Source organism: Mycteria americana, chromosome 5, assembly GCF_035582795.1.
Source record: "Mycteria americana isolate JAX WOST 10 ecotype Jacksonville Zoo and Gardens chromosome 5, USCA_MyAme_1.0, whole genome shotgun sequence".
Classification (NCBI taxonomy): Eukaryota; Metazoa; Chordata; class Aves; order Ciconiiformes; family Ciconiidae; genus Mycteria; species Mycteria americana.
This window is the reverse complement of record NC_134369.1, coordinates 71,029,705-71,057,137: the sequence shown is the minus strand read 5'-3', so window position 1 is coordinate 71,057,137 and position 27,433 is coordinate 71,029,705. Positions and strand designations below refer to the sequence as shown.

At 56.3% G+C, this 27,433-nt stretch overlaps 1 protein-coding gene across 1 annotated transcript in view; it reads left to right on the top strand.

Annotated features, from left to right (window-relative positions):
• The window catches only part of GNG2 (G protein subunit gamma 2), a 30,755-nt gene extending 7,363 nt beyond the window's left edge, over positions 1-23,392 (top strand). The window contains exons 2-4 of the mRNA XM_075503942.1: positions 18,060-18,126; positions 19,486-19,601; positions 20,660-23,392. Of these exons, the coding sequence (XP_075360057.1) occupies positions 19,515-19,601; positions 20,660-20,788 (216 nt within the window). The 5' untranslated portion in view covers positions 18,060-18,126; positions 19,486-19,514 and the 3' untranslated portion in view covers positions 20,789-23,392. The remainder of the gene's footprint in view (positions 1-18,059; positions 18,127-19,485; positions 19,602-20,659) is intronic.
• Positions 23,393-27,433: the final 4,041 nt, after the last annotated feature.

Here is a 27,433-nt window from a genome sequence, read left to right as displayed (position 1 = left end):
AAGTTTGAACGGAGCGCACCATCGTCGCATGCCAACTCATTGGCGGTAATGACCTGGAAAGACGGAGAGGAACAAATGGTGGATGAATTGGCTGGCCAACTCCGCAATATGAAGAAAGTCTCTCTTCCTCCGTACGGACCTGTGTCTCGCCTGTGGAAAAACTGTCTGAAAAACTGTCCCAGGAGTTCCAGCAACTCAAAGAGGGTATGTCCTACTCCCCACCTGTATGGACCAGTATCTCAGCCGTTAAGAGTAAGCATCCCTCTGCTCAAGAGAGAGGACATAGAGGGTACACACCATGGGGCACCCTGTGGTTTTACCTGCGTGACCATGGAGAGGACATGAGGAAGTGGGATGGAAAATCTACCTCGACCCTAGAGGCGCGGGCACGTGAGTTGCAAGGAAAAACAATCACCAAAGGGGGTTCTTCCAGGAAAATTGCTGCTCCGGTTTCCAGTGAGCAGTTCCTCAGACAGAGTAGAAGGGCTGATCTTACTTCCGATCTTAATAAAGGGAATTTTTATTTGCATTTACAAGAAGTGGGTAACGAATACTATGACCAGGACTAGAGGGGCCCTGCCTCCAGCCAGGAGGAGGAAAGGGACAACTGGGTTTACTGGACTGTGTGGGTTCGATGGCCTGGCACATCAGACCCACAGGAGTATAAGGCTCTGGTAGACACCGGTGACAGCGCACCCTAATGCCATCAAGATATGTAGGGGCAGAACCCACCTGTATTTCTGGAGTGACGGGGGGATCCCAACAGCTGACTGTATTGGAGGCCGAAGTGAGCCTAACTGGGAATGAGCAGCAAAAGCACCCATGGTGACTGGCCCAGAGGCTTCGTGCATCCTTGGCATAGACGACCTCAGGAGAGGGTATTTCAAGGACCCAAAAGGGTACCGGTGGGCTTTTGGTAGAGCTGCCTTGGAGATGGAGGAAATTAAACAGCTGTCCACCCTGCCCGGTCTCTCAGAGGACCCTTGCGTTGTGGGGTTGTTGAGGGTTGAAGAACAACAGGTACTGATGGCCACCACAACGGTGCACCGGCGGCAATATTGCAGCAACCAAGACTCCCTGATTCCCATCCGCGAGCTGATTCGTTGACTGGAGAGCCAAGGAGTGATCAGCAAGACTCGCTCACCCTTCAACAGTCCCATATGGCCAGTGCGAAAGGCGAACAGAGAGCGGAGACTGAGAGCAGACTATCGTGGCCTGAACGAAGTCATGCCACCGCTGAGTGCTGCCGTGCCGGACGTGCTGGAACTTCAATAGGAACTGGAGCCAAAGGCAGCCAAGTGGTATGGCACGACTGGTATCGCTAATGCGTTCTTCTCAATCCCTTTGGCAGCAGAGTGCAGACCATGGTTTGCTTTCACTTGGAGGGGCGTTCAGTACACCTGGAATCGACTGCCCCAAGGGTGGAAACAACAGCCCTACCATTTGCCACGGACTGATCCAGACGGCACTGGAACAGGGCGAAGCTCCGGAACACCTGCAATATGTCGATGACATCATCGTGTGGGGCAACACAGCAGAAGATGTTTTTGAGAAAGGGAAGAAAACAGTCCGAATCCTTCTGAAGGCCGGTCTTGCCATAAAACAAAGTAAGGTCAAGGGACCTGCACAGGACATCCAGGTTTTTAGGAATAAAATGGCAAGATGGATGTTGTCAGATCCCAATGGATGTGATCAACAAAATAACAGCTCCACCAACTAGCAAAAAGGAAACACAAGCTTTCTTAGGCATTGTGGGTTTTTGGAGAATGCATGTTCCAAATTACAGTCTGATCGTAAGCCCTCTCTACCAAGTGACCCAGAAGAAGAGCGATTTCAAGTGGGGCCCTGAGCAACGCCAAGCCTTTGAGCAAATTAACCAGGAGATAGTTCATGCAGTAGCCCTTGGGCCAGTCTGGGCAGGGCAAGATGTAAAAAATGTGCTCTACACCGCAGCCGGGGAGAACGGCCCTACCTGGAGCCTCTGGCAGAAAGCACCAGGGGAGACTCGAGGTTGACCCCTCAGGTTTTGGAGTCGGGGATACAGAGGATCCGAGGCCCGCTATACTCCAACTGAGAAAGAGATATTGGCAGCACGTGAAGGGTTCGAGCCGCTTCGGAAGCGGTTGGTGCTGAAGCACAGCTCCTCCCGGCACCCCGACTGCCGGTGCTGGGCTGGGTGTTCAAAGGGAGGGTCCCCTCTACACATCGTGCCACTGATGCTACCTGGAGTAAGGTTGCACACGACGGGCTCGACTAGGAAACCCCAGTCGCCCAGGAATCTTGGAAGTGATCACGGACTGGCCAGAAGGCAAAGATTTCCAAATATCACCAGAGGAGGAGGTGACGCGTGCTGAGGAGGTCCCATGTTGGGCACCAGAAAGGACTGTCGTGGTTTAACCCGGCAGGCAGCTAAATACCACACAGCCACTCGCTCACCTCCCCCGCAGTGGGAGCGGGGAGAGAATCGGAAGAAAAAAGTAAAACCCATGGGTTGAGATGAAGACAGTTTAATAGGACAGCAAAGGAAAAGAAAGTAATAATAATGATAAAAGAACGTACAAAACAAGTGATGCACTATGCAGTTGCTCACCACCCGCTGACCGATGCCCAGCCCATCCCCAAGCAGCGATCGCTGCCCCCCGGCCAACTCCCCCAGTTTCTATACTGGGCATGACGCCATATGGTATGGAATAGCCCTCTGGGCAGTTGGGGTCAGCTGTCCTGGCTGTGTCCCCTCCCAGCTTCTTGTGCATCTGGCAGAGCATGGGAAGCTGGAAAGTCCTTGGCTAGTGTAAGCACTGCTCAGCCACACCTAAACCATCAGCGTGTTATCTACATTATTCTCATGCTAAATCCAAAACACCAGCTACTAGGAAGAAAATTAACTCTACCCCAGCCGAAACCAGGACACTGACAAAACCAGACCTCTTGTGGTCTCCATAAAGCTTCTCTTGAGCGGAGCTGTGCTGTTTGCTGCTCCAACCACAGCTGCTCATGGGATGTGTCTCGGGCTGGTGCTTCCCCTCCACCCCTCAGCGAGGCTCTCATGAGCCCTGAGCTGCTGCAGGACAGCAGATCCTTTGCGGGACGCGTCCTCCTTCCCAGGGTCCCAATGGATGTGCAGAAAACATCTGACCATCACGTTTGCATGGTGGAGGCTTCCTCACCCTTGGCCCCCCACGTACAAGGAGATTGGGTTTTAGTTTCCTTACCTGCTCTGGAGGATGCTCCATCGGCGCATCATGCAGTTTTTTCTTACTTCCATTATGGTTGTGTTGGCTCCAAGGGCTCCTTTGCTTGTATCGGCTCTTGAATTTGAGCCATTTTGGCAGGAACCGGATGAAGAGCATGGGGAGATGGTTACCTCTCCATGACATCTTGAGTGAGGATAAAGGAGTGGGCTGGCTGGTTTTGCAGATCAAGTTCAGGCCAGTGATTGCCTGTGCTGTGGAGGTGTGTTATGGAAGAAGTCTCCGGCTGCGGTTTTGGCTTTCACCAGGCTGGGATGTGTTAGTCCCGAGAGCTGGTGGCCGTGGGGAGAGCTGCCCAAGGATTTGTGCCACCTCCCTTCATTTTCCTGTTGTTTTCCAGATCCCTCAGGGGCTTTTCAGTGAGCAAACAGGGATTTTGGTAAGGAACCAGCATGGTCAATGACTCATTTAGGTTGGAGGGGGCCTCTGGAAGTCTCTGGTCTCACCTCCTGCTCAGAGCAGGGCCAACGCCATGGGCAGGTCAGTGCTGTCCCCATGGACATCGTATGAGTCCATGTGGGTCTAGGTGCCCCCAGGGCGTCATGCAGAAACGCGGCTAGGTCTTCTCCATGCAGCCAGGTCTCCTCCACGTCTTGACGTGCCTTCTCAGGGACTTCCTACCCCCTCGCTGGGTCTGCAGTGGTTTGGGGTCCTTAGGGGGGGTCATCAGCCATCCACAACCTGTAAACATATTCGGACCTCTTCTAATTAATCTTCAGGACTGTGTCTGCTGCTGGAGCAGCTCTGCTCACGCTGGAAAGTGCCCAAGCAGAGGTGTCTCACCTTGGATGGGAAAGTGTTGAATGTTGACCAGGTCTGGTGGAGTCCACGTGTAGGACCTTGCGAAGAGGCAATAGTCTGGTGGCTCTGCCGTGGGGCCAGAGCTCCAGCGTGCCCCGAGGACAGCGTTTCAGAAGAGCTTTAGGTTCAATTATTCAAGTCACGCCGCCCTGATTGCGCTTCATCCCTTGTATTTTTAATGTGGAGACGCGATGGTGTTTGTGCAGTGCTTGCAGGGCTGGTGCCATCGAAATACGTTGCATTATTTATGAGCTGATTTAATATAATTGCTGCTCAGCCTCACATCCTCACTTGGGGGGTTTAGATTCATGTCCGGTGCTTCCCTCGCTCCCCAGCTAACACCGGCGGGGGGGACCCTGCCTCCTTCCTCAGCGCTGTGTGAGCGGGGAATAAAAAGATGATTTCAGTGCAGCAACCCAGGCTTATGGAGAGGTATAAGCAGCAAATAAGGGAGGCACTGACTTGTGTGTTTGTTTTAATCCTAAATCTAAGCCCTGTGTAAGTGTTTCCGTTAATTGATGTAAAAGTTAGGCTGGCTGTCAATAGATGCTGCTCCTCCATCCTACCTGGAACCAGAACCCAGCCCCCCCAAAGAGCAGCTGCCTTCATTGATTTTCATAGCTCACGCTGGGAAAAATACAGAAAGCACCCGCACGGCCCCGTGCTGAGGCTTCCCAGCAGCCAGGTAGGCAGGGAAAGGCGCTTGCCCTTGGGAAAGCAGCTCGCAGAGCAGCGAGGCCCAAATGCAGCAGCTCCGGCTGGTTTGGCAGAAGGATTAAGGCTCCGGGAGCAGGCACGGGGGGGGATAAATGAAGCCCGTGGGGCCCGCGGCACGGCCAGGACGGATTGATCTCCGGCACAGGAGGTATCGATGCACGGGAGGGGAGGGTGAGCCAGCATGAGTAACACCATCTTGTGCTGCTTAATACAAGGTTTGCGCAGTTTCTTTGGGTTTATATTCCCCCCCCCCCCCCTTTGTTTTTTTTGCAATGCTCGATATTGCAAGTGTAAAAACACCGCCCAGGCTAGCAGCTCTGGGGTGGCTTTCTCCTCCCGTCTGCGTAATATCAGTGTTTGCTGAGCATGTGTCATTTCACGATACAGCCAGAATAACGCGTGGTGGTAAAAGCAGGGCCGTTGACTCAGCAGGAAGCGTGGCAGGGATGCTTTGCATGCGTTTTAAGGGGGAAACGAGCTGGTTCAGGGATTTTGGGCTCCATGGGAAAACCAAGATGTTGTATGCGGAGGTTAGGAAGCAGGGAGCGTGCCAGAGAGGGGGTGAGGATGGGGACGGGCTCGGCAAGCTGGGGGAATGGCGTGGGAAAGGCTCCCGAGGGCGCAGCTCGGGAGAGAAAAGCAAATTTTGCTGTTTTGCAGGAGCATCGTGGTCAGGAGACATGCGGGTGGGTCAGCACTTGAGCAAAGGGAAGCTGCCCACGGCCACGGTGCTGCCGCCTCTCGATCCCTCTCCACGTCCCTGTCCCAATTCTGCCGCGATGGCCGTGCCCTCCTCATCGCATTGGGAAGGACCCAGGTGTACTCGCTGTCTCCCTAACCGGGTCCTACTTTCGACCGAAATGCATTAGGTTACAGGAAAAAAAGAGGCAGCAGTGGGCCGCAGAAGTTAAATTTAATTGAGATAATATGGGTCAGCTCACCGACCGAGGACGGAGGAGCAACCTACTTCTCCCTAGCCAGCCCCAGCTAACCTGGTTTGCAGCACCGCCACGGCTCTGCATCCCTGCCCGCATCCCTGCCCGCATCCCTGCCCGCATCCCTGCCACGGACTGGCAGCTTGGAGAAACCCCCCGGTAGCCCCAGGTTTGCCAGTGGGGAAGCTGCAGGCCACGAAAGGTCGGGGCCAGCGCAAGCCACAATAAATTACTTTTCTAAGTTATTGATTGTGAAAATAGAGAATAGCATGGGGAATTTTTTTTCCTTTTTTTGCCCCCCCCCCCCCCCCCCCGAAACCTGCTAAAATCGCCCACGTTTAGTGACGATCCTCCACCTGCTGCTTGGGATCCGGCCATCAGCAAATGCTTTACTCATTTAACGGGTATCTTAGTGATGCCGTAGCGCAACAGCTTTGTAGTGAAACCTTTGCAGGGTAACTGTAGCTGCAAGATACATGGTTTACTTTACATTTTTACATGTACTTTAGGCATGGCTTTGGGGTTTTTTTTTTACCCTAAAACCCATGCCTAAAGCGCACCAAATCTCAGAAAGTAATTACAAAGCTCTCCCATCTCCATGCGGTGCAGCCGCTATTTGAGTAGTGGCTCTAAAGGCACCAGCTCTGGATGCTGTGAAAAACCTGAAAAAGGGATAAAGAAGGGAAAAAAAAAAAAAAAAAAAAAAAAAAAAGCTCCCGGCATTGCTGCTTTGATGGCAGGGATGGGAAAAGAAATACCAGGCAGCAGCACCGGGGCTTTGCTCTGCTATAGCAGATAGGCTGTGACCTGTTTGCTGTATTTGAAGCTTGAAATAGAGCCTTATGAGTAATGTGGTTCAGGTGCTTATCACTAATTAATTAATTCTTTTGTACAGTGGATACCTAATTAAAGCAGTCTAAGGTAATTCCTAGGGGGGCTTAAACTAATGGGATGGTTAACGGGGTTGTTTCTTTGCTGATGTAACTTGTTGGGTGATTCCCAGCGGCTGGCAAGGGTTATTGGGCTTCGTGTGAGTGTTACTTAAAATAAAATTCTAATAAAGGTTTGGTTCGGGTGAAATCATGGGAGAATGATTTCTCATCGCAATGATTTCTGCGGCTGAGGGCTTCACGTGCTGCAGAAGTTATTTGGACGAAAAGGCACGGCGAGGCTCTTGCGCTGTAAGGAAAAGGAGCGGTTTGGGGTTTATTTTAGCTGGGCTGAAAAACGCTTTGCAGAAGGATGAGCCCAGCAGCCTGGCACCACGGCAGGAGCTATTGCAAAATCCACACCCTCCTTCCCATTTCCTGGTGTCACGGGGAGGTCGCCCCCTAAAAATGTGCCATTTTATCCAAATCAGGGCAACCGAGTGGCTTGCCCCAGTTCCTTCGGGGTGGCTGTACCCCCATGCTGACGGGCGGGCGGTTGGTAAATCACCGTGGCCTCGAATTCAGGGTGACTTTGCATGAGGCTCAGGGCGGGTTTGTCCCTTCGGGAGCGGCGTTGACACAGCCGAATACCCAAAGCCTTTTGCAAATGCGATGCTGGGCGAAACGCCTCCGCCTTGCAGCGCTGCCTTCTTCCCTTCGCTTTCAAACCTCATTTCGCACCTTCCCCTAAAGGTCTTTATCTTGACCCTGGCAAGCAGGATGTTAAAAACTGAAACCCAAGAACGGATCAGTTAATTAACATGAAATAATAGCTCTTGGCTGCTTCCCTTAATTAAGGGTCAGGAGTTCAGAGCTGTACGAACAGATGTTGAACTCCTTTTCCTGGTACAGGAGCTCATTGCTTCCTCGGCGGCTTTAACCATCTCTCTTTTTTCCCTGGGACAAGGGGCAGGGAACTGGGATTTCTGAGCAAGGTGTGTACAAAGAAGTTCTTTCAGAGTCAATTTGAGTTGGTTTGGGGAAGGAATCAAGAAGCGGAGGAATCGAGAAATCATAGCTGTGATGATGCTTCTAATGAAAGGGTGATTTTGGTTTTCTAGAAGACTCTCCATGGGAAAAATGAGCTTTTTTTTGAGGGTTTCTGCTCTTTTCTGGCCAGCTGGGAGGCGGTGCGTGTTTCCTAGACCTAGAGTCTCCTTTATAGCAGAAGCTTGTGCCCTGTGAAGTAAGGGACTACCCAGCCTGCTGCCACTTCGTCGGTAGGCAACAGGTTTCATGGGGTGGATTTTGGTATCCCAGGGACGACCGGGGTTTCGACGGGAATTTTTTATTTGCCCAATTCCTTCGCGCTTTTGCCGTATAGCTGCCGCTCCATCCGTGCGTGGGTGTTGGTAGCGCTGGGTTATCACCAGCTGCCCCTGACGCTGTTAGATCAGGGTTACTCCAGCCTGGGAAGAGTCATGCCCTCGGGAAGTGTTTTGCCAGGCTGAAAATAATCCTAAAGAAGGGCTTTGCTGTGTTATATAGTGTGGGTACAGTGCCTTATAGGAGAGGAACTAGTCTTTCCTTGGCTGTTGCTGCAGTAGAAATGCAAAATAATATACTCGAGTATTTTCAAGGATATCTGAGTAGTATTTTAACCGATGTTAAAAGGCGCATTGGCCAGGGCTGCAGATAGTGCCATTGACCTGGAGCACCTCTGCTGTGAGGACAGGCTGAGGGAGTTGGGTTGTTCAGCCTGGAGAAGAGAAGGCTGCGGGGAGACCTTATAGCAGCCTGCCAGGACTCAAAAGAGGGTTTATAAGAAAGATGGGGACGGACCTTTTAGCAGGGCCTGTAGGGATAGGCCAAGGGGTGATGGTTTTGAACTAAAAGAGGGCAGATTCAGACTAGATGTAAGGAAGACATTTTTTACGCTGAGGGTGGTGAGGCACTGGCCCAGGTTGCCCAGAGAGGTGGGAGATGCCCCATCCCTGGAAGCATTCCAGGTCCGGCTGGACGGGGCTCTGAGTGACCTGATCTGGTTGAAGATGTCCCTGCTCATGGCAGGGGCTTGGACTCGGTGACCTGTAAAGGTCCCTTCCCACCCCAACCATTCTGTGGGTCTATGACCTCCAGGCTGGGCTGGCCCCCGTGCAGGGGAGAGACCCACCAGCGCAGGAGAAACCTGCAGGCTTGTGATGCCCCAAGGCTTAGTGGCCACTTTTCCAAGGGTTTCGTGAATCTGGCAGGGAGAAATCCGCGCATCCGACTTGTGGGAGGATGCGGGACCAGAGGGGAGCCCTGCACGTTGGTTTTGGGGGGGAAGGAAGGTGAGAGCTCGGCCGCTGGGACAGCAGGCACGTCAGGTCTGCACCGGTGGGCGATGGTCAGGGGGGTTCCTGCGAGCTCCTCTGCCAAAACCACCTGCAGCAGCCCGGGGCGAAGCGTGACCCGTCCGTACGTCCCTCCTCAGCACTCCTCCTCTCTGCCCGATTCCCTCCTTCTCTTTTCCATATTTACTGGGCCATCTGCGTGCTGGAGACACTTCGGTCTATCCGGGGGACTTCACATCACAGACTGTGGGGATGTGTCCATCTTCCAGCCCGACGGGGAGGTCGGGGATGCCGTAGGCAGCACGGGTAAAGCTTTGCAGGAGGCGGCCAGCGTAGCATTTCTGAGAAACCCTGGTTTTCTGGGGAGTGCCGGTGCTTTTAGGGAATTTCCAAAGCTGCGTGTTCTCTTCTCAGGCAAGTTTCATAAAAATAAAATGCAAACAACTGAGAGCATTAGTGGGGTTTTTTAAATCTGGGTAGGATGAAGGCTAACTGCAGCTTCAACAGGGGAACAGCCGTGTCCTTTACTGCGAGGGTTTTGCTGCAAGCCGGCCCGGGGATTTGCAGAGCAGAGGCTCCTCCGCTCCCGTGCGCTGCGGTGAGCCTTCAGTCTCCTGGTGGCCTCTGGGTGTGTTTTAACGTTTCGTTAAATTAAAAAAAGCAAACCAAAACAAAACAAAAAAAAACCCAACCAAAAAAACCCCTCCAACCCTTAAATCATTTTCATTTTCGGTGAAGTGCAGCGGTGGCGTTGCTCAGCCCCGGTGGGGACCGCAGAAGTGGAGCCTGTGCTTAAAGGCTCTGCCGCGGGAGAGCCCGAAAGGCAGCGAGCGCAGGGGATGGCGTGACAGGATGCGTGCCCTTATCTGTCTTTTGTGGCGTGTCAGGCTGAAATGTGACAGCCAAGGCCTTTTTCTTTCTGTGCCACGGCATAAGCAGATAGCGAGGAGCCCGGCTGCCCCCCGGCAGGCATCGCCCCTGCTTGGCCCCGGGAAGCATCGCCGTGAGCGTGCGTGGCTGCACGACGAGGGGCTGAGCGGGGGTCAGAATCGAATCGGCAAAACGATGGGTATTTTTAATTGGGATGAAGACTCAGGCCCTGGGAAGAAGGCGATGCTCGGCTGCAGCTTCGCTTGCTTGGCCCGCTGGACCGCGTGTTTGGGTATCCTTATTCCTCGGGATTTGGCCAAGCTCCCAGGGCACCCATCCTCCCAGTGCCTGATCGGCGCACGCTGCTGGGTTTGTCCCCGGTGCGTTGAAAACAAACACTCTTTCCCAGGGTTTTACCCCAAACGACGGTGGGGCGGCTTTTTCTTTTCAGGGGTACATCCCCAAAGGCCCTGGGCTAAGGTGGGGGTCGCATGGCTTTTTGGCTCGCTGGAAATCTCCAGCTTAGTCCGCCGGGGAAATGAGGCTGCTGTTAAACCCCTGACCTTCAGCACAGGGATCGGCAACCCCGGCGGCATTCCTGCGGTGCCAGAGCCTTGTGCCGAGCCCGGAGCAGATCAGTGCTCCCTCCCCGCGGTACCCGGCCGGAGAGAGCCACTATTTCCTATGGACAGTGGCAGGAGGGACTGGAGCAGATGTCCCAGGCTGTGCAGTCTGGTGGCTGGTTCTTCACCTGAATAATCTCTTAAAAAAAAAAAAAAAAGAAAAAACAAACCAAACAAACAAACAAAAAAAAACTAAAAGAAAAAAGGAAGTCGAGGTTGGTTTCTGTTTGCCTTCGTTTTGAGCCGTTAGGACGCCTGTGAGAAAATAAAAAGCTGAGATTCTCACTTTCGCATGACGCCCACAGCACGGTGACTTCTCCAGGCAAAAGGGACAGCCCTGCGAGAGCTGAAACGTCCCCCTGGGGCCGGGGCCGCCTGGCTCCATCGCTGCTTGCCCCCGGCTCCTCTCCGGGTCTGTACGTGCCTCTCGGGAAGGAGATTTCTCCTGGAGCCCCAGCCTGGCCGGGCTGCGCTGGGACACGCTCAGCTCTCCAAATGGATGGATGTTGCTAAAACCTTTACCGCTTGCAAACCTCATGGAAAAGCGTGCCATCGACCGGAGATATTAATGAGGTCTAGGCTTCAGCCGTGCTCGGCTCCGGCAGCGCAAGGAGGGGACATCCCGAGCCTGGCTCTCTGCAAAGCCAGCTCCAGCGCTGAGCTCTTTACTTAATGCCCCAGCAATATTATGGAAGCGAAAAATCTTTGCAGCAGCTCCCTCTCACTCCCTATGCTTTGCATTGCCTTGATAATGAGATTTGCCGGCAGAGCCAGGGCTGGCTGAGCCAGCGGCAGGCTGCGTCTGACCCCGGCGCCGCTTTTGGGGTGAAATAGGGCTGAATAGGCTAAGATTTTGCACCCTCCCCGACTGCCACAGAAGCAGCGGGAGGCCAGGCCAGCTGCGGGGTCGGCACCGAAACCCGCCACCGCGAGCAAAACACCGGCACCGGGGCCAAAATGGGCACCCATCCCACCTCGCCCCTGTTCGCGGGAGGGAGCGGATGCTGGTGTGATAACGAAGCCGTTTCCATGGAAACAGGCTCATTTTTTTTCCACTCAGGCGCCTTTCCATTTATTTCTTTATTTGCCGGCATGTCTCCGACCTGCGAGCTGCTTTTCAGCGATTTAAATACCGTATTGGACATCGGGCGTAAAAAAATGGGCATTGGAAAAGGGAATAAAATCCCGGTGGATGGGGACGGGGACGGGGAGCTGTGGCTGTAACCACCGCTGAGGATTAAGGTCCCGTGCCCCAGCGAAGCGGTGTGATGGGAGCCCACGGGCACAAATCTAGCGCATAACGTTTTCTTTGCTTAAGGAAAGAATGAAACACATGTAATTTGGGCGTATTAAGGCTCCTTTCCCAGCCAGGTCTGCAACTGCTGTCAAGATCAATGCGACTACACCAGCTCCCACCCCCTGGAAACATGGCTTTTTGCTATTTTCTTTTTGTCTGTAATATTTTTATATTTTTCGGTATATATTTAGTAATTATTTTTCAGCCGAGCCGCTTATTTTTAGCCGTGGCTTTTAGCAAAAGCAACAGGATGGCTTGAAAAGCCAGCCCGCCCCGCGCGAGGGATTCCCACGCTCCAGCCGGCCGGTGACCGGCTGCGGCAGGGCGACGGCTCGGCCGTACGTTCAGTTATCCGTTCTGGATGCCGCGTCACACCTGGTTTTTGGGGAGGAAAAGGCAGTTTTCAGGAGAGCCCGCTTGCCTCGGCGGGGACTGTGTTGGCCCCTGGGGTGCAGCGAGCTGGGCTGGCCTCAGCCGCTGGGATGCGCAGGGGCCAGGAGCAATCCCAGCAGGAATGAGAGCCGGAACAAATCCCTCCGATGCAATACCCAGCCTGGCATCTTTTCTGGACCAAAAAAATCCCTGGGTGATGCCTGCCTGGTAGGAACAAGCCTGAGCCCTCCGCTCCCCAAAATTCTGGCTGCCCCAGTGGGGTTTCACCCGCTTTGCTACGAACTGGGTGGAAAATACTGGTGCGTCGGTGATGGAAAGCATGACTTTTTAATTGAAACCAAGAAGCATGGAGGCTGCCGCTTTCACTCCGAAACGGAGCCGTTCTCGGCGGTGGGTGATGCCGTGCGGTGCTCCGGGGAGCTGCTTTCGGTCTTTACGGTGGAGGAATGGTGAGGTTTTGCCCTGGCAGATGTCAGCGCTTTCGGTTTCTTTCCTGCAGAGCCACTGCTTTTCCTTTCGGTTCAGCCGGGAGGTGTGGGAAGAATGGTTTTCTGCAAAGCGGAGAAAAACCCACTGGGAGGTGAAAAAAGTCTGGCAAATTGGGCGACAGGAGGGGATGTGATCCACAGGTTTAAAACCACAGAGGACCGCAGTTGGGTGGGCAAAGGCTGCAGACCCCTAGGGACGCAGGAGGTCTCTCGGGACACCTGTAAAATCTCACCCGCTGCCCGTTTGCACCTTCAAGAATGTAAGAAAATGCTTTGCGAGGATGCCGGTGTCCCGGCCAGGGTTAGCGCTGCCTTTGAACAGTGATGGACCCAACCCCGTGCACAACGTGCTTTGAGACCCCTTCTGTAATGACAGCTGCCTATTTAAGTTAATTGAACTAAATAATCACCGTTAAAATGCCATTTTTTAAAATGGTTAGGAGAATTCCGGTCTCCGCCCACATGCAACTTGAGATAAAACCCAAGCGAAAGGGGCGGGGGGGGAGCTAGGGGGGAGGCTGGGCTCAGATTTTGAGGGTTTGGGGCTGGTGATGGAGCTGGTGCAAGGCACGTGGAGGCCGGGGACCCCTCTGCCCAAGCGCCGGCTCTGCAGCCTTTCGGCACAGCTCTGTGCAAAGCAGGCAGCAGCTTGTGCTGACGAGGAGCTGGCAAACGAAGGCTAATTACTCTTGCAAGCAGGGCTGGCAGCTGCGGGATGCCAGAGCCCCATAGGAGCCCAGTTTGGGAGGAAGGAGTAGGATGGCAGCTTAGCAGGAGGGCTCGATTGCTCCAGCGTCAAGAAATGCTCCTTTTGCAGTGGCTTTTTTTGGGTTGCACACGGCATTTTGCCTCGCTCCTCGGTCGAGGCGATGCTGTGGCAAAGCAGCTCATGCCTGGCCGTGCCAGGAGGCAGCACCGGCGGCTCACCGGGCTGGAGCTGGGTGAGGAGCAGCAGGCGTGAGCGAGTTTGCAGATGACACCAAGCTGAGCGGGGCAGTTGACATGCCAGAAGGACGGGATGTCATCCAGAGGGACCTGGACAAGCTGGAGAAGCGGGCCCGTGTGAACCTCATGAGGTTCAACAAGGCCAAGTGCAAGGTCCTGCACGTGGGTCGGGGCAACCCCCGGTGTCAATGCGGGCTGGGGGATGAAGGGATGGAGAGCAGCCCTGCGGAGAAGGACTTGGGGGTACTGGCGGATGAAAAGCTGGACAGGAGCCGGCGATGTGAGCTCGCAGCCCAGAAAGCCAACCGTGTCCTGGGCTGCATCCACAGCGGCGTGGCCAGCGGGGCGAGGGAGGGGGTTCTGCCCCTGGGCTCCGCTCTGGTGAGACCCCCCCTGCAGTGCCGCGTCCAGCGCTGGGGTCCTCAGCGCAGCAAAGACACGGACCTGCCGGAGCGGGTCCAGAGGAGGCCACGAAGGTGATCCGAGGGCTGGAGCACCTCTGCTGTGAGGACAGGCTGAGAGCTGGGGTTGTTCAGCCTGGAGAAGAGAAGGCTGCGGGGAGACCTTATAGCAGCCTGCCAGGACTTAAGGGGGCTGTAGGAGAGATGGGGATGGACTTCAGCAGGGCCTGTAGGGATAGGCCAAGGGGTGATGGTTTTGAACTAAAAGAGGGGAGATTCAGACTAGATTTAAGGAGGAAATTGTTTATGCTGAGGGTGGTGAGGCACTGGCCCAGGTTGCCCAGAGAGGTGGGAGATGCCCCATCCCTGGGAACATTCCAGGTCCGGCTGGACGGGGCTCTGAGCCACCTGATCTGGTTGAAGATGTCCCTGCTCTTGCAGAGGGGTTGGACTAGGTGACCTGTAAAGGTCCCTTCCCACCCCAACCATTCTGGGATTCTATGAAATTAGTTTACCGCTGACTTAACGGAGCGCCCAGCGGCTCGGGGCTGGAGCGAGAGCCGGCGCTGGGCTGTGCGCTGGCCGGAGGGAGGGGGGTCAGCGCTCCGTGCCGGCTCGCTCGGGGACGGGAGCAGTGCCAACGCTCTCCTCTGGATCAGAAGAACATTTAAGGGGGTGCAGGATCTATAAACGTGCTGGGAGGACGAAATGCGTGCAGAAAGCAAGGTAGATGTGGTTAGCTTACTGGGATGGAGGAGGGCTGGTCGGCCCTTGGCCCGAAGCAATGGTGGCTTTTAACGCAGAGCAAATTAAAGCCGAGCCGCATCCCGTTGGGCAGCAGCTCGCTGTGCGCACGCTGAAACAGCGACAGCGGGCAGCTCGCGGGCTGGGTTTTGCTGCTCCACATTGTGGGTAAAAGCTGAAGATTTCAGCAAAGCCGGAGCGAGCAGACCAAGAGCAGAGAGAGCCGTAAATGCTGGATCAGTGCCCTGGCATCAGGGGCGTCCCTCACCGTTTGCCCGACTAAATCCCAGTTTTTGGTGCCTGGGTGCTGCTGGTGAAAGAAGAAAAATGTCATTCCAATATGTCAATGGCTCTTCACTAAACAGAGAACACAACAAATTAGGGGGGTTTTGGGAGCATAGGTACCAGCTAGCAAAAGTCAGCAGCAAAATTTCCGTGTCCAAGCATTTATTGCAAGTGCTTTTGCACGCTTTTAAACGAATTCAACCTCTTGCCACGTGCGGTACGTAACCTGCGACCCCTCTGCACAACAGACGCGTATCAAAACAACCTGGCGAGGTCCTGAGTTGTAATTACAGCGCAGAGCCCAAAAGAGACGGTATCCGTGTCCTGTACGTGCTAAACATCGTTAGCATGAAAATAAAATAGCATCCTTGCTCATTAACCTGCGGGCGCCAAGGCAGGAATCCTATTATCCAGGCACATGTGCCATTAAGCGGGTGAAATGAGACGCCATCTGTATTCCCTTGAGTGCCGTTAAACCCCTTCGTTTGCAGGCAAACTTTAGCACAACAGCGTCGGGTGTGAGAAGAGCCCCGTGACAACTGGGGGATCAGGAAATATCAGGGAAGCGCGGGGATTTTTAGCTTTAAGGTGGGGATTTCGATGGCTACGATCGGGAGCCGAGCTCTGCCGGCTTGAGGGGACCTATAGGGAAATGGGAGTAATGCGGCAAGCGCCGGTACGTGTCCCTTCTGCGCAACGGCTCCTTTTCCACTCGCTCGGCCCCGTCGGTCCCCGTACAAACCTGCTGTGTCCCGGGGTTGCCGTCACCCCACGGTGCTGGGAATACCCCCCTTCCCCTAACAGGTCAGGCGGGCTCGCTGCATCCACCGGGTCTCCGGCCCCGGCTCTGAAAGCTCCCGTCCCAGCGCCTGCCCACGAAGGGATGACTCCGCTAGGAAATAAGCTGCCTGGAAAGATGATTTCCCTCTAACAGCCATCCTCAAATATTTTGGCATTTTTCCTGCGATCTGCGGATTTATATACTTTCCGGGGTGGTTTTAATTTGTCTGAAGTCTGACGCTCTTGGCATCTACCCACTAACAAGTATTTTCTAGTTCAGCGTGGGGTCTGGCGGCAGGGAACCCCGCACCTCGTTGGGTCTTGGGGAAGAGAAATAAATCATAGAATCCCAGAATGGTTGGGGTGGGAAGGGACCTTTACAGGTCACCGAGTCCAAGCCCCTGCCATGAGCAGGGACATCTTCAACCAGATCAGGTGGCTCAGGGCCCCGTCCAGCCGGACCTGGAATGCTTCCAGGGATGGGGCATCTCCCACCTCTCTGGGCAACCTGGGCCAGTGCCTCACCACCCTCAGCGCAAAAAATGTCTTCCTTACATCTAGTCTGAAATACATGTGTTGCTGTGGCGTGGGGCAGCGGTGTAGTTTGGTTGGTTGCAATTAGTAGTAAAGAGGCACTGGGGGTTGAAGGAGAGGGAGGAGGATGCTCTAGCAGCTTGGCTCGGCTTAAATCAAATCCGAACGAAAAGGCGTGGAGGCTTTGGGTTTACTCCTGGTGGCTCCGCACCCTCCCGGGGGTTCGGTGGGCTGTCCTCACGTTGCGATAAAAAAAGCCGCTTGAACAGCTTCGCTGCCGCCCCAGCGATGCCCGGCTTGTCGCAGGGGTTGTTTTTCGGCGGGGGATATTCATGAGCTGAATTCAAAGTGTCACCTGCAATTGTTTTGTTATTCGCGCTGAAGGAAGCACACCCAGTTGCTCGCAGCGTGGAAAGGCTGTAAAACCATCGCTGGCCCCAAAACGGTTCAAGTTCCTACGTCGGGTTTCTGCAGAGGGGCCGAGCGTGGCCGGCTCCCGGCGACAGCAGGGTCCTGCGAGCTGCAGGGTCCCTGGCATCGTCCCAGCAGCCCGGTGCACGGCGGGGTGCTCCCGCAGATGTCCCCTCCTCTGTCCCACCGGGGTCTCGCTCTTCTCTGGCCTTGTTTTTGGGGCTGTCTTCTCCACCTTAGTGCCTCGAGGGCTAGATGTAGTAAGAGTACGGGAGGGTTTCCTTGCGTGAAAGGTAGCAGGGTTGGATACGGATGGGTTTTTTTTAAAGCTCAGGGCTGTAGCAGCCATACAGAGGCTCTCGGCAATCCTCCCCGCTCCCGTGCCTCCTTCCATGACATTAAACTTCACTCCCCAAGTGACTCTGCCGCCGGAGTAGCTGCAGACCACGATTCTCTGTATGAAATGGCACAACATCACCAAGAATAACATTTGCTGCGTTAGAAAAGTCTCTGCAGGCTCCAAACCATGCAACGGCGTCTGGGGTGACGTACACCTCGGTGAACCTATATGGCCACCGGCTTTCCTACCAGCCCGGTGCCGGCTGCCGTGCCGGCACCGGGCTGGCACCACCACCGCCATCCACTTTGTGGCTTTGCAGGGAGGACTGAAAGCAAAAGCACAGGAGAGAGGCACCCTGGTAGCCTGCTGCTCGAACACCTCTCCAGCAAAGAAACCGGGGGAGAGCTGAGAAAAAAAAACCGGTGCGGAAACAGCACGAATGCTTGAGCTAAACCTCAAGCCATGGTGCCGAGCTTTGCCTGACGAGGGCAGACCCAGGCAGGAGCTTGGGCTGTCGGGGACGCTGGGTGGGAGCTGGGCTGCGGCGAAGCAGGGAGGATTTTGGCAGCCTTCCCCGGGGGACGCTCTTTCCGCCCCGCCACGTGCTCTGCGCACCAGACGGTTAAATCGCGTGCGGCACCCGGCGTGCCCTCTCGCCGTGCATCCTACTGCGTGCTCGGATGTGCCGCGGGTCTCGCCGCAAGCCGGGACAGGAACAGCTAAAAGCCTGGCTGCCAACGGCCCTCGGATGGTCGCCCGCTGACTTGAAACCTCTTCCTGTGCTGAAAACCTCGCTGAATGCAAACAAATAATGTCGCTGGGGGCCGTGCTTGGACGGCACGGGCGGGAGGGGGGGATACGGAAGGAAACCCACAGCCTTTCTGCCTCCCTGGCGGGGTACGGGACTCGGCGTCTGTGAGGGCTCTGGGTTTCCTGGTGCCATAAATAATGTTCTTCTTGTGTTGACTGGCATCACAGCAACCTAACCTGGCTCCTTTTTTTTTTTTTTTTTTTTTGTATATATTCTCTTTATTTAAAGGTAGCGAACGGCCAAGAGGAGCAGATCTTCCCCTAGAAGCACAAATCACCGGAGAGACCTGCTGCTGGTAAAAAATAACTCCTCCTCGCGCTCCCCGACGGGCAGGGGGTGGCTGGGGAGAGGTCTCATCCTGAAACCCTGGCACCTTGCTCAGTGCCAGGCTGCTTTTTTCTGCAGGGTGAGCTTCTTTCCAAACACGCTTACATCCCCCGAGACGGGCTTGAGCTGAAGGTGCCCACAGCTTTTCGGTGTCCCCCCTAAAACGCCACGAGCCCCTCATTTTAGGGCTGTGCCATCCTTGTCCCATCAGCGGAGGGGCTGGCGGGGCGGTCGCTGTGCCCTGCTATTGCAGAACATCCCCCCAAAAACCCCCTTTTTCGAGCTCACAGGCAGCCGCGGCCAGGCAGGGACCAGCCCAGCACGGCTGTGCCTCCGCTGTAAAATACTCGGTGCTTGTGAAAGCATCGGGGGCTGCCGGAGGAGCTGAACGCGGGGTTTCTGCCCGCCGCTGCCAGAGCTCGCGGCTTTTATAAGGTAACGGAAAAACATCCGTGATCGAGATGGCGTGGACTTAATGAGCGTCCCCCGCCTGCCTGGGGTAGAAATCTTGAGAAACAGGAAACTCCGGCATCCTGTTTAGCATCTCAATGTTCAAGTTGGCAGCAGGGACAAAGCAAGGGAGGCCAAGGGACACCGGCCAAGGGACACCGGACGCAGGCTGGGCACCGGCACAGGGCTGGATGATGTGCCTGGCTCGGGGCAGGGGAACGAGGGGAGCGCGGGGCAGCTCGAGGGGAGCCCGTTCTCCGATTTCCTTTGCCTTGGTGCCACCACAGCCTTTCCTATAACGGCAAAAGCTGAAGTACAGCTCAGCTGGGGTCCTGCTGCTGCAGCCTGCGCTCTAGAAGGTCCCAGTGTCCCCTAAGCGTGGCTCATAGGGCATCTCCCGCTGCGGGGACGATGGGGAGGGCGCAGGAGGGTACTGCTGGCAGCCTGTCACTACCCGCATACCCACAAAGGCTGGCGGCTCACTGCCCTTGTATAAACCCGGGATTAAACGCTGGCTGAAAGTAGAAAAGTCTCCGCGGGCTCCGAACCATGCAACGGCGTCTGGGGTGACGTACACCTCGGTGATCCTATATGGCTACCGGCTGCCATGCCGGCACCGGGCTGGCACCACCACCGCCATCCACTTTGTGGCTTTGCAGGGAGGACTGAAAGCAAAAGCACAGGAGAGAGGCACCCTGGTAGCCTGCTGCGACATGCCTGGGTCTGCATCTCCCGTCCTCACGCCCTCATTCACACAGCTGGGCTCTAACAGCTCCACACGTGCAACCCCAGCCCATCGGTTTGGGGATTTCAGGGCTGGGAGCAGCTCCCCGCCCAGCCCAAGAGCTCACCCCCCTCCGTGTGTTTGTGCCCGCAGCCCATCCGGAGAGCACGCCTGGCCCGCCCATGGCTAGCAACAACACTGCTAGCATAGCGCAAGCCCGCAAGCTGGTGGAGCAGCTAAAGATGGAGGCCAACATCGACAGGATAAAGGTAGCGTGGCGTGGGGGGTCGGCTGCCGGCTCAGAGGGGGGCTGCGAGGCGGTGCCCGCTGCCGAGCGGCTGCCAAAAGCGCGCCGTGGGAGCCAGGGTGCGATGGCGGGCGGTGTTTATGGAGGATGCTTGTCCGAGGGATCCCCGTGGCCGTGGCTGAAGGCAGCGGGAGATGCTCACCCGGAGAAGGCAGCTGGAAGCATCACCGGCCGGGGGTGGGAAGGAGCGGCTCTCCCCGAGGCATCTCACCCTTCTTGGGAACACGTTAAACCCACGCTGTTTGTCGCGGTTGCTGTTAAAACTGTCCTTTGGGCGGTGCTCGGTGCTCAGCCTTGAGGTTAGCGGGGAAACTCTGAGAGCGACGTTGTTCTGAGGAGTCGTTCCTACAGAAAGCCCGGTCCTTTCTGGGAGGCGTTTCCTCTGCTCTGACTGCTTTTGCTCCACCCCGGGGGAATTGCTGCTTCTGGGCGTGTGAAAGCTCATGGGCTTCGTGCTTCAGATCCCCAGGGATCTGTCTTCTCCACCGAGGTGGTTTTGGATGACGGCTGGTCCCAGGGAGAGAGGCGATCCGGGGCTGGCTGCTGGCTGCGGGCACGTCCGGGCGCTTGCAAGCAAAACCTCGCCTCTCGGGGCCAGGGTGAGCTCCGGCAGCTTGGGAGCTGCCACCGCGTCCTGAAAAAATCGCCAAATCGGTGGCTGCAGGCAGCAAACGTTGCTGTAGCGGCTGTGGACGTCCCCGCCGAGGGACGGAGGGGAGAGACAGCGGGGATGCAGCGGTCGGTCCTCACTATGGTCAAGTCGGGTGAAGGATGCAGATGGGTTAAGGATGTGAAGGATGCTCACGGGAGCGCGTGTGACAGGCGAGCTTAGAGCCCGGAGGTGAAAAACCAGCCCCACCGGGGACCTGCTGCCGATCCCCCGGCCAGGTCTTTGGCCAGGGCACGGCGCTGCATAGCCTGGGTTGAGGATGCTGCCAGCCCGGTCCCACCGGCAGCATCTCTCGGGGTGGGATGTCCCCAGCACAGCCTGTCCCTAATGCGGGGCTCCTTCTATTCCAGGTGTCAAAAGCGGCAGCGGACCTGATGGCGTACTGCGAAGCCCACGCCAAGGAGGACCCTTTATTGACCCCCGTCCCGGCCTCAGAAAACCCCTTTAGAGAGAAGAAGTTCTTCTGCGTGATCCTGTAAACCCTCGAGGAGCCTGACCGGCACTCAGGCCACCCTGAACACTGATGTAGAGTTTTTAGGAACGGGGGACGACCTGCTAGTCCGCAGAATTTAAACAAAAATAAGTAAAATACACGGCCTGGAAGCTACAGAGATGTGCATGTTTAAAGAACCTGGCCACCTTTGGGGGAATAAGATGATCTGCATTGCGAGGCAAAAGATCTGAAGTCTGTAGAGTTGCCTAGAAAGAAAAAAAAAAAAAAAATATGTAAAGAATAAATTTGTGTCACTTTTCTGCTCACAAAATTGTTTGATTGTTCCATATTTAAAGCACCAGAGCTGTGCTGAGCGAAGTAACTGCTAAGGATGTGTATAACCTTCTTGGAATGATATTGTTGATTCCTTTCCAAAATATTATTTTTTATTTAAGTTGTCAGATATATAGCGACAGGTTAGATGACTATGATGTTACTCGATGTTTGGTCTTGTGCTTTTTCATTTCTGGCAGTAGCGTAGCACGGGGGTTGAGCGGCCCCGCGGCAGGTTAGCGAGGACACTGGCAGCTCCTGCCCGCACCCCACGTGCCGGCAGCTCCATGTTTCTAGCGAACCCCACTTCCTAACCTTTTGTATATGATTAGCTTCGGCTCTGCAAGTAAAAGTGAATCATGTGTCGTGGTTGGTGCTTCATACTCCTGTGACGACGTTCGGTGGTAGTGCATGAGAGTTTAATCTCCCTTCATCCGCTCCAGATTTTTCTTTCCTATCGTTTGACACCACGTGCTGGTAGGAGAAGCTGTAGGGAGGAAACCGAGGCGATTCTGAAAGCAAAGACGACTCCTGCGATGCCTTAGACGTGCCTGAAATACCTCCTGCGTTAGGGTAGGTGCCAGCCCCTGGGCACGGGGGCTCAGGGCGGCCCCCGCCCCAGGCGTCGCGGGGTAGCCAGAAATCCGAAAATCAAAGTCGACCACTTCTTTCCGGGTCTTTCCTCTTCTCCGACACCTCTGTGCCTCTGCCCTCCTCGCTCGGTACCGTGTCCTGCTCTTTCGGCTTCCCGGCAGCATCTCCTCTGCTCGGGGCTGGGCTGGGATGCTGCCCCACGGCGGGATGCTGCCCCACGGCGGGATGCTTCTGCCCCTTCCCACCCTTGCTGGCTCTCCCGTTCCCCCCACCACGATGGGCAGGGGAGCAGCGTGGGGAGCTGTGGGGCGGCCCCTTCACGGAGGTGCCTGATACCTTGTTTACACGCAGCCCGAGCTCTGCGTCAGCCTGGGGGATTATTCCCAGGTCCGGTTCATCCGCCGTCAGCGTTTCGGGGGACACCCACCACCTTTTTTTTGGCTCCGCCTTGGGTTAATACTTTTGCGGACGTGGCTTGCCTCTCCTTTCCGCTGCCGAACACCTCCCGGCTTTCCCCGCTCATCCACGCTCCTGGGAAACTTTGGGAATCATAACTCGGGGATCTGCCTGCAAAATTAGGTGGGTGTCACACAGGGGTTTCAGGGGTCCGCAGTGACCCCGCTAAACTGTAATTCTGCATCAGGTATCAGCTTAAAAATCCCTGTGTATTCAAGAGGGCAATAGTCTTTAGGTACCTTTCAGCAAATCTTTCTAGCCCGTAACAAGTGCATTTTTGGTTTTTCTACCTTTTCGTACTCTTTTTCTAGTCTTCTACAGAGAAGACCGGTTGTTCTTACGCTGGACTCAAACCTTTTGGCATCTGGGAATGTTTATACGACGCGAGTAGCCTAGATGGTCCCAGCCCTCCCGCGGTAGCTTTTGCCCCCCCCCCCAACCTCCCGGTTTCGATCTTTTTCCTACAGCCCACGTAGCTTTAGGATGAAGGACGGCTGCAGTCGTTTGCTCCGCAGCTGGTTCCGCTCTTGGTGTTACAAGGCAGGCGCGTAAATACCCCGTCCCGGGTTTGTCTTTTCTTTTTAACGCTGATTTACCATCCCAGAGAGTGAAGCGCAGCCGGTCTGACCCAGGGCTGACACCCCGACCCTTCTCAAATGCTGTCATGAAGTGGTTTGTAATAATTTTTTTAACGACTTGCGTCTTTTACAACTCGAATTCTTAATAAATAAACGAAGACATAAAGCTGCATGAAGAGTAAGGGGGGGGGGGGGGGGTGGAATTTTGAATTAGCCTGAACTACTCATTGAAGGTGTTTTATGTTGCTGGTCTTTATTTTATGTTGGTAGTGGTGTTGACATTGGTGTGCTGCCAGGTATTTCACCCCAGTATTTATATTTACACAGATACGCCTTTGTTAGCCAAGTAGCGATCGCCTGCCAAGATCGTTCCCCCCCCCCCCCCCCCCTCGCAACAAAAATACCAGTCATGTCTCCATCCCGATGCTGTATTTCCAGCGTGGTATCCAATGACATTCAACTCTACCCCCAGGCTTTTAAAGAAAAATATCTGGAGTACTGGAAAAGGACTTTTCTTTTTTTTCTGCCGAGGTTGCTGGTGGCGGGGGCGAGCCCGTCCCTCCGGTGCCAGCCTGCCGCTGCCAGGGTTTTTGGGGAAGAGGGCGGTCGTAAGCGAAAGCCAGCGCGGGGAGGTCGGCGTTGTGATGTAGCGCATCCCCATCCCACGTGGTCTGTGTACTCGTTGGAAATGAAATAAAATTTTGCATTTGTTTCAAGCCTTTGGAGACGATGCTCTGTGCTTGCCGGTCCCCGGGGAGGTGGGTTCCCGCCCCCGGTTGCGGCTGGGTCCCGTTCCCAGCGGGATCAGGGGGTCTCCCCGCCGGGGCGTGGGGTTTGGCAGGAGCTTTCGTGCCCGTCGGCGAGGGAAAGCGAAGCCGAGCCCCCAGCCGAGCCGCAGCTTTCTGTTCCCGCAGGATGGGCCGACGCCGGGGGAGATCAGGCTTGTTCAGGGTGGGACATTGCTCCTTGCCCAAAATCACCATCATTGAGAGACTGGGAGACACCCGCGAGCTCTGCTTTTGATGTCCACCCCTTCTCCCACGCTTTCCTTCTTCTCCCATCCCCGGCAGCGAGTACGCTCTCCCCAGTGCCATCTCCAGCTACGGTCTGGCCCCTAGCCCAGAGCAGAATGGCCTCGTTTGGGCCTGTTTTGGGGAGGTTCTGAGGGTCTGAGCCCCGTCTTTGCTGCGGTGGGAGGCTGGGGAAGGGGTGACGGAGAGCAGGGCTCTCTCCGTGCCCAGCTCGCGCCCGGGCTGCGGCAAGTCTGGGTGCCCCCCTCACACCCCCCTCCCTTCCCCGGCGCTTAGAAAGATGCCCCGCTCCCACCAAATTTACCGTGCCCTGAATTTTCTCTCTGGTTTTGTAGGGCTCGTGCAGACGAATGATTTCCCGGCTACGTGGATGGCTGCGGTTTGAAGCTGCTTAGCCGGGAGCTTCGTTTGAAGCTTGCAGGCCAGTAGCTTTTCTCTTCAATAATAAGCAGTGCCCCAAGTGATTTCATGTTCTCCCCCGTAAGATGTTTTGGTAGGGTTCCGTGTACACCAGCCCCGCTTCATCACCCGCTTCACACGGGCATTTCTGCTACTCTGCCTTGAGGACAGGCGTCGCTTTTACGCTAACTTCAATGCAGGCGAGAATACCTATACGTAGTGCGTTCCTCAGTAACACCCACAGATCACAGCGTCTATTCGATCCAGGCACGCATTTTCACGGGCGTTTTTGCAATACCAAATACTTGCCTTGGGACTCTTTGCAAAAAGCAATAATGCTAACTCCAGATACTTACATCTTTTCTGAGAGTGAGCTGCTATTAAGATTTCTGGTCATCTCTGGGGCCAGGAGCGAGGCGGCAGCCTGGGTTTTGCAGTGAAACCCACGGCTGCTCAGCCCGGCACCGACACCGTGTAGGTATTTCAGCCCTCCGGGCATTAAGAGCATCTCGGCGAGTGGCAAACGTTGCCCACCTCTGGGGAGTCTTTCCAGCACCAGCGGGCTCAACTCCCAGCTCCCCATCCCTTGCCGCGTCCATCGGGCCAGCTTAAAAGAAAAAAACACGGGCGTCACCGCGAAGGAGCGAGCCAACTGCCGCTCCCGCGATGCCTCGCCTGCTCGGCGTGCCAAGCCGGGCGATGCTCAGCTGTTGCCGTACCTCGCTGGCTCTCCTCCATTTCCAAGGCTCGCTCTGTTTCGTCCTCACTTCCCCAGGCTTCGGCTCCCGAGCCGGCAGCGTCTGCCGAGCCGGAGGAGGCGTGGAGCACCCGGGATGTTGCTCCTTGCGTGCCACGCCGCTGCCTGCCCCGCACGCCCTGACGCTGGCCCCGTATGGCTCGCTGATGAGAATAAACCCGTTCGCGCTAATTGCGTTCGTTAGATGCAAGCCCGATTTAGATTTCCAGCTTGCAGTGGGAAGAGGAGAAGCACAACCCCTCTTCGCGGCTCCTGGGGATGGCTTTGCCCCGGGGGACTTGCAGCGTGTGGCTGCAGGAGGGGTCGGACCCACCAGAGACGGGGAAGAGCCCCAAACCCAGGGCGGAGCAGGCTGGGTTAGGAAGGGCAAGGGCTGTCCCGAGGGTGATGAAGGCAGGCGAGGCAGAGGAAGGGTGGAGAGCCCCATCCTGCTACTGGCACGGGACCGTGCCGGCCACCGGCTGTTTTCCCTTCTCGGCGCGTGCGTGGGAACGCAGAGGTGTCACTACCCACACCCACGCAGAGGTGTCACTACCTCCATCTCGGTCACCCTTGCTGGGGCGGACAACGTGTGACACTCGCGTGGCCGAGGGCACGTGCCCTCAGACGGCCGTACACCCCGGGGACGGTTCCAAGCTCCTTTTAACCACACCAGGCTCTCGGTGTCTTTACCGCTCGCTCGGCACGTCGCCGTTCCCGCACGTGTCGGCGACACGCCGAAGCGCCCGCGGGCTCCGGCTGCGACAGCCGAAGGAGGCAGAGCTGGCTCCCTGCCTGCTGCAGGCAGGGTGGGCAGCCCCTGCCCTCGGTTAAACCGCTCCAGGAACCAGCCGGAGGAGATTCGGTGAATGGAAGAGGAACGGTCCTAGAGGGGAAGGGAGGCAGAAGCCCCCCCCCCCCCGCCCCGGTTCCTCCCCGGGGGGGTTTGGCTCAGCCCCGGGCCACCCCGCCATGGCAGCCCCGCAGTCGGTGGCTGTGCCGGCTGCCAGCTGGAGCGCCGGGAAGGGCTGGCGCGGAGAGAAATGTCAGGATGAATATTGCATCGGCTCATCGCGCTGTCAGCACCGCGTCTGCAAAGTGCCACCCAAGCCGGGGAGGGGTGGGGGGGACGGGGGTGGTCTTGCTTCCAACCCAGGCTCGTCACCTTCTCCAGGCAAAACCACCCCAAAAAAAAAAAAAAAAAAACCCTTAACCAAGCACCCTTCACCTGCCGCTGGCACTGCGCAGAGTTCTTCTGCAAGATGCCACCAGAGCAGAAACTTTTCCTGCCCATAAACCACATAAACCCCCTGGAGATGGCCGAAATATATCTGGGAGCAAGAACCCAACGATGAACGGCACCAGCAGCGTTCGCACGGAAAAACGGGTTTAATTGCAAGCCGCACGCGGCACGGAAAGGAGAGGGGGCTCCGGCTCAGCAGGCGGCCGCGTCCCCTGCCCAGAAACCCCCGTCGCTGCTTCCCAGGAGCGCTGCCGAGCCAGCTCCGGGCTGGGGCGGATCTGTGCGAAATCGGGATGATTCACGCAACGAAGACTATAAAAAAGGCCGGGTTTCTAAATTCTGGAGAGCAAATGTCACGCAGGCACCGAGAAGGGAAAACAAGCGTCCCTTCTCTGGTGGGTTGGGGGTTTTTTTCTCCTCCGGAAAGGTCAGTTCTGCTCTTGCCCGATTTCGTGAGGGACTTTGCTGGCATCTGCACCGCCACGCTGCAGCGCCGTGAGCGCGCGTTAAAAATAGAGCGAATAGGGGTGGAATCACAACCCCCCCCCCGACCCCACAGCAAAGCCCCCCCCTTGCCCGCCAGCCTCTGACCCCTCATTCCCCGTGGCCATCGCTGCGGCCCCAGGGCGTGGCCCAGCGCGGCGGCTGCGGACAACCCACCCCAGGGTTGGGGTGTTTGTGGGGGGCACGGTGGGCACCCCGGGCCAGCCCCCAGCCCCAAGGGCCACCAGAGCGTGCCCAGGGGCAGGGGGTGCCCAGCCCGTCCCGTCCCAGCATGTGGGGCAGCGGGCTGGGCCCCCCAAGGTCTTTCTACCCCCCAGGTGGTGCCAGGGTGGATGTGGGGCAGGTAAGGTGTGGCGGAGGGCCGAGGGGGGACCCGCACCCCCCGGCCCCACATGGAGCTCTGGGCAGTGCTGTGGGGCTGCCCCAGTGCTCCCCAGTACAGCCCAGGGCTCCCCAGCACAGCCCAGGGTCCCCCAGCACAGCCCAGTGTTCCCCAGTACAGCTCAATGCTCCCCAGTACTGCCCAGTAGAGCCCAGTACTCCCAGTGCTGCCCAGTACAGCCCAGTGCTCCCCAGTACAGCTCAATGCTCCCCAGTACAGCTCAGTTCTCCCAGTGCTCCCCAGTAGACCCCAGTGCTCCCAGTGCTGCCCAGTACAGCCCAATGCTCCCCAGTACAGCTTAATGCTCCTCAGTGCTCCCCAGTAGACCCCAGTGCTCCCAGTGCAGCCCAGTGCCGCCCAGTGCTCCCCAGTACAGCTTAATGCTCCTCAGTGCTCCCCAGTACAGCCCAGTGCTCCCAGTGCTGCCCAGTACAG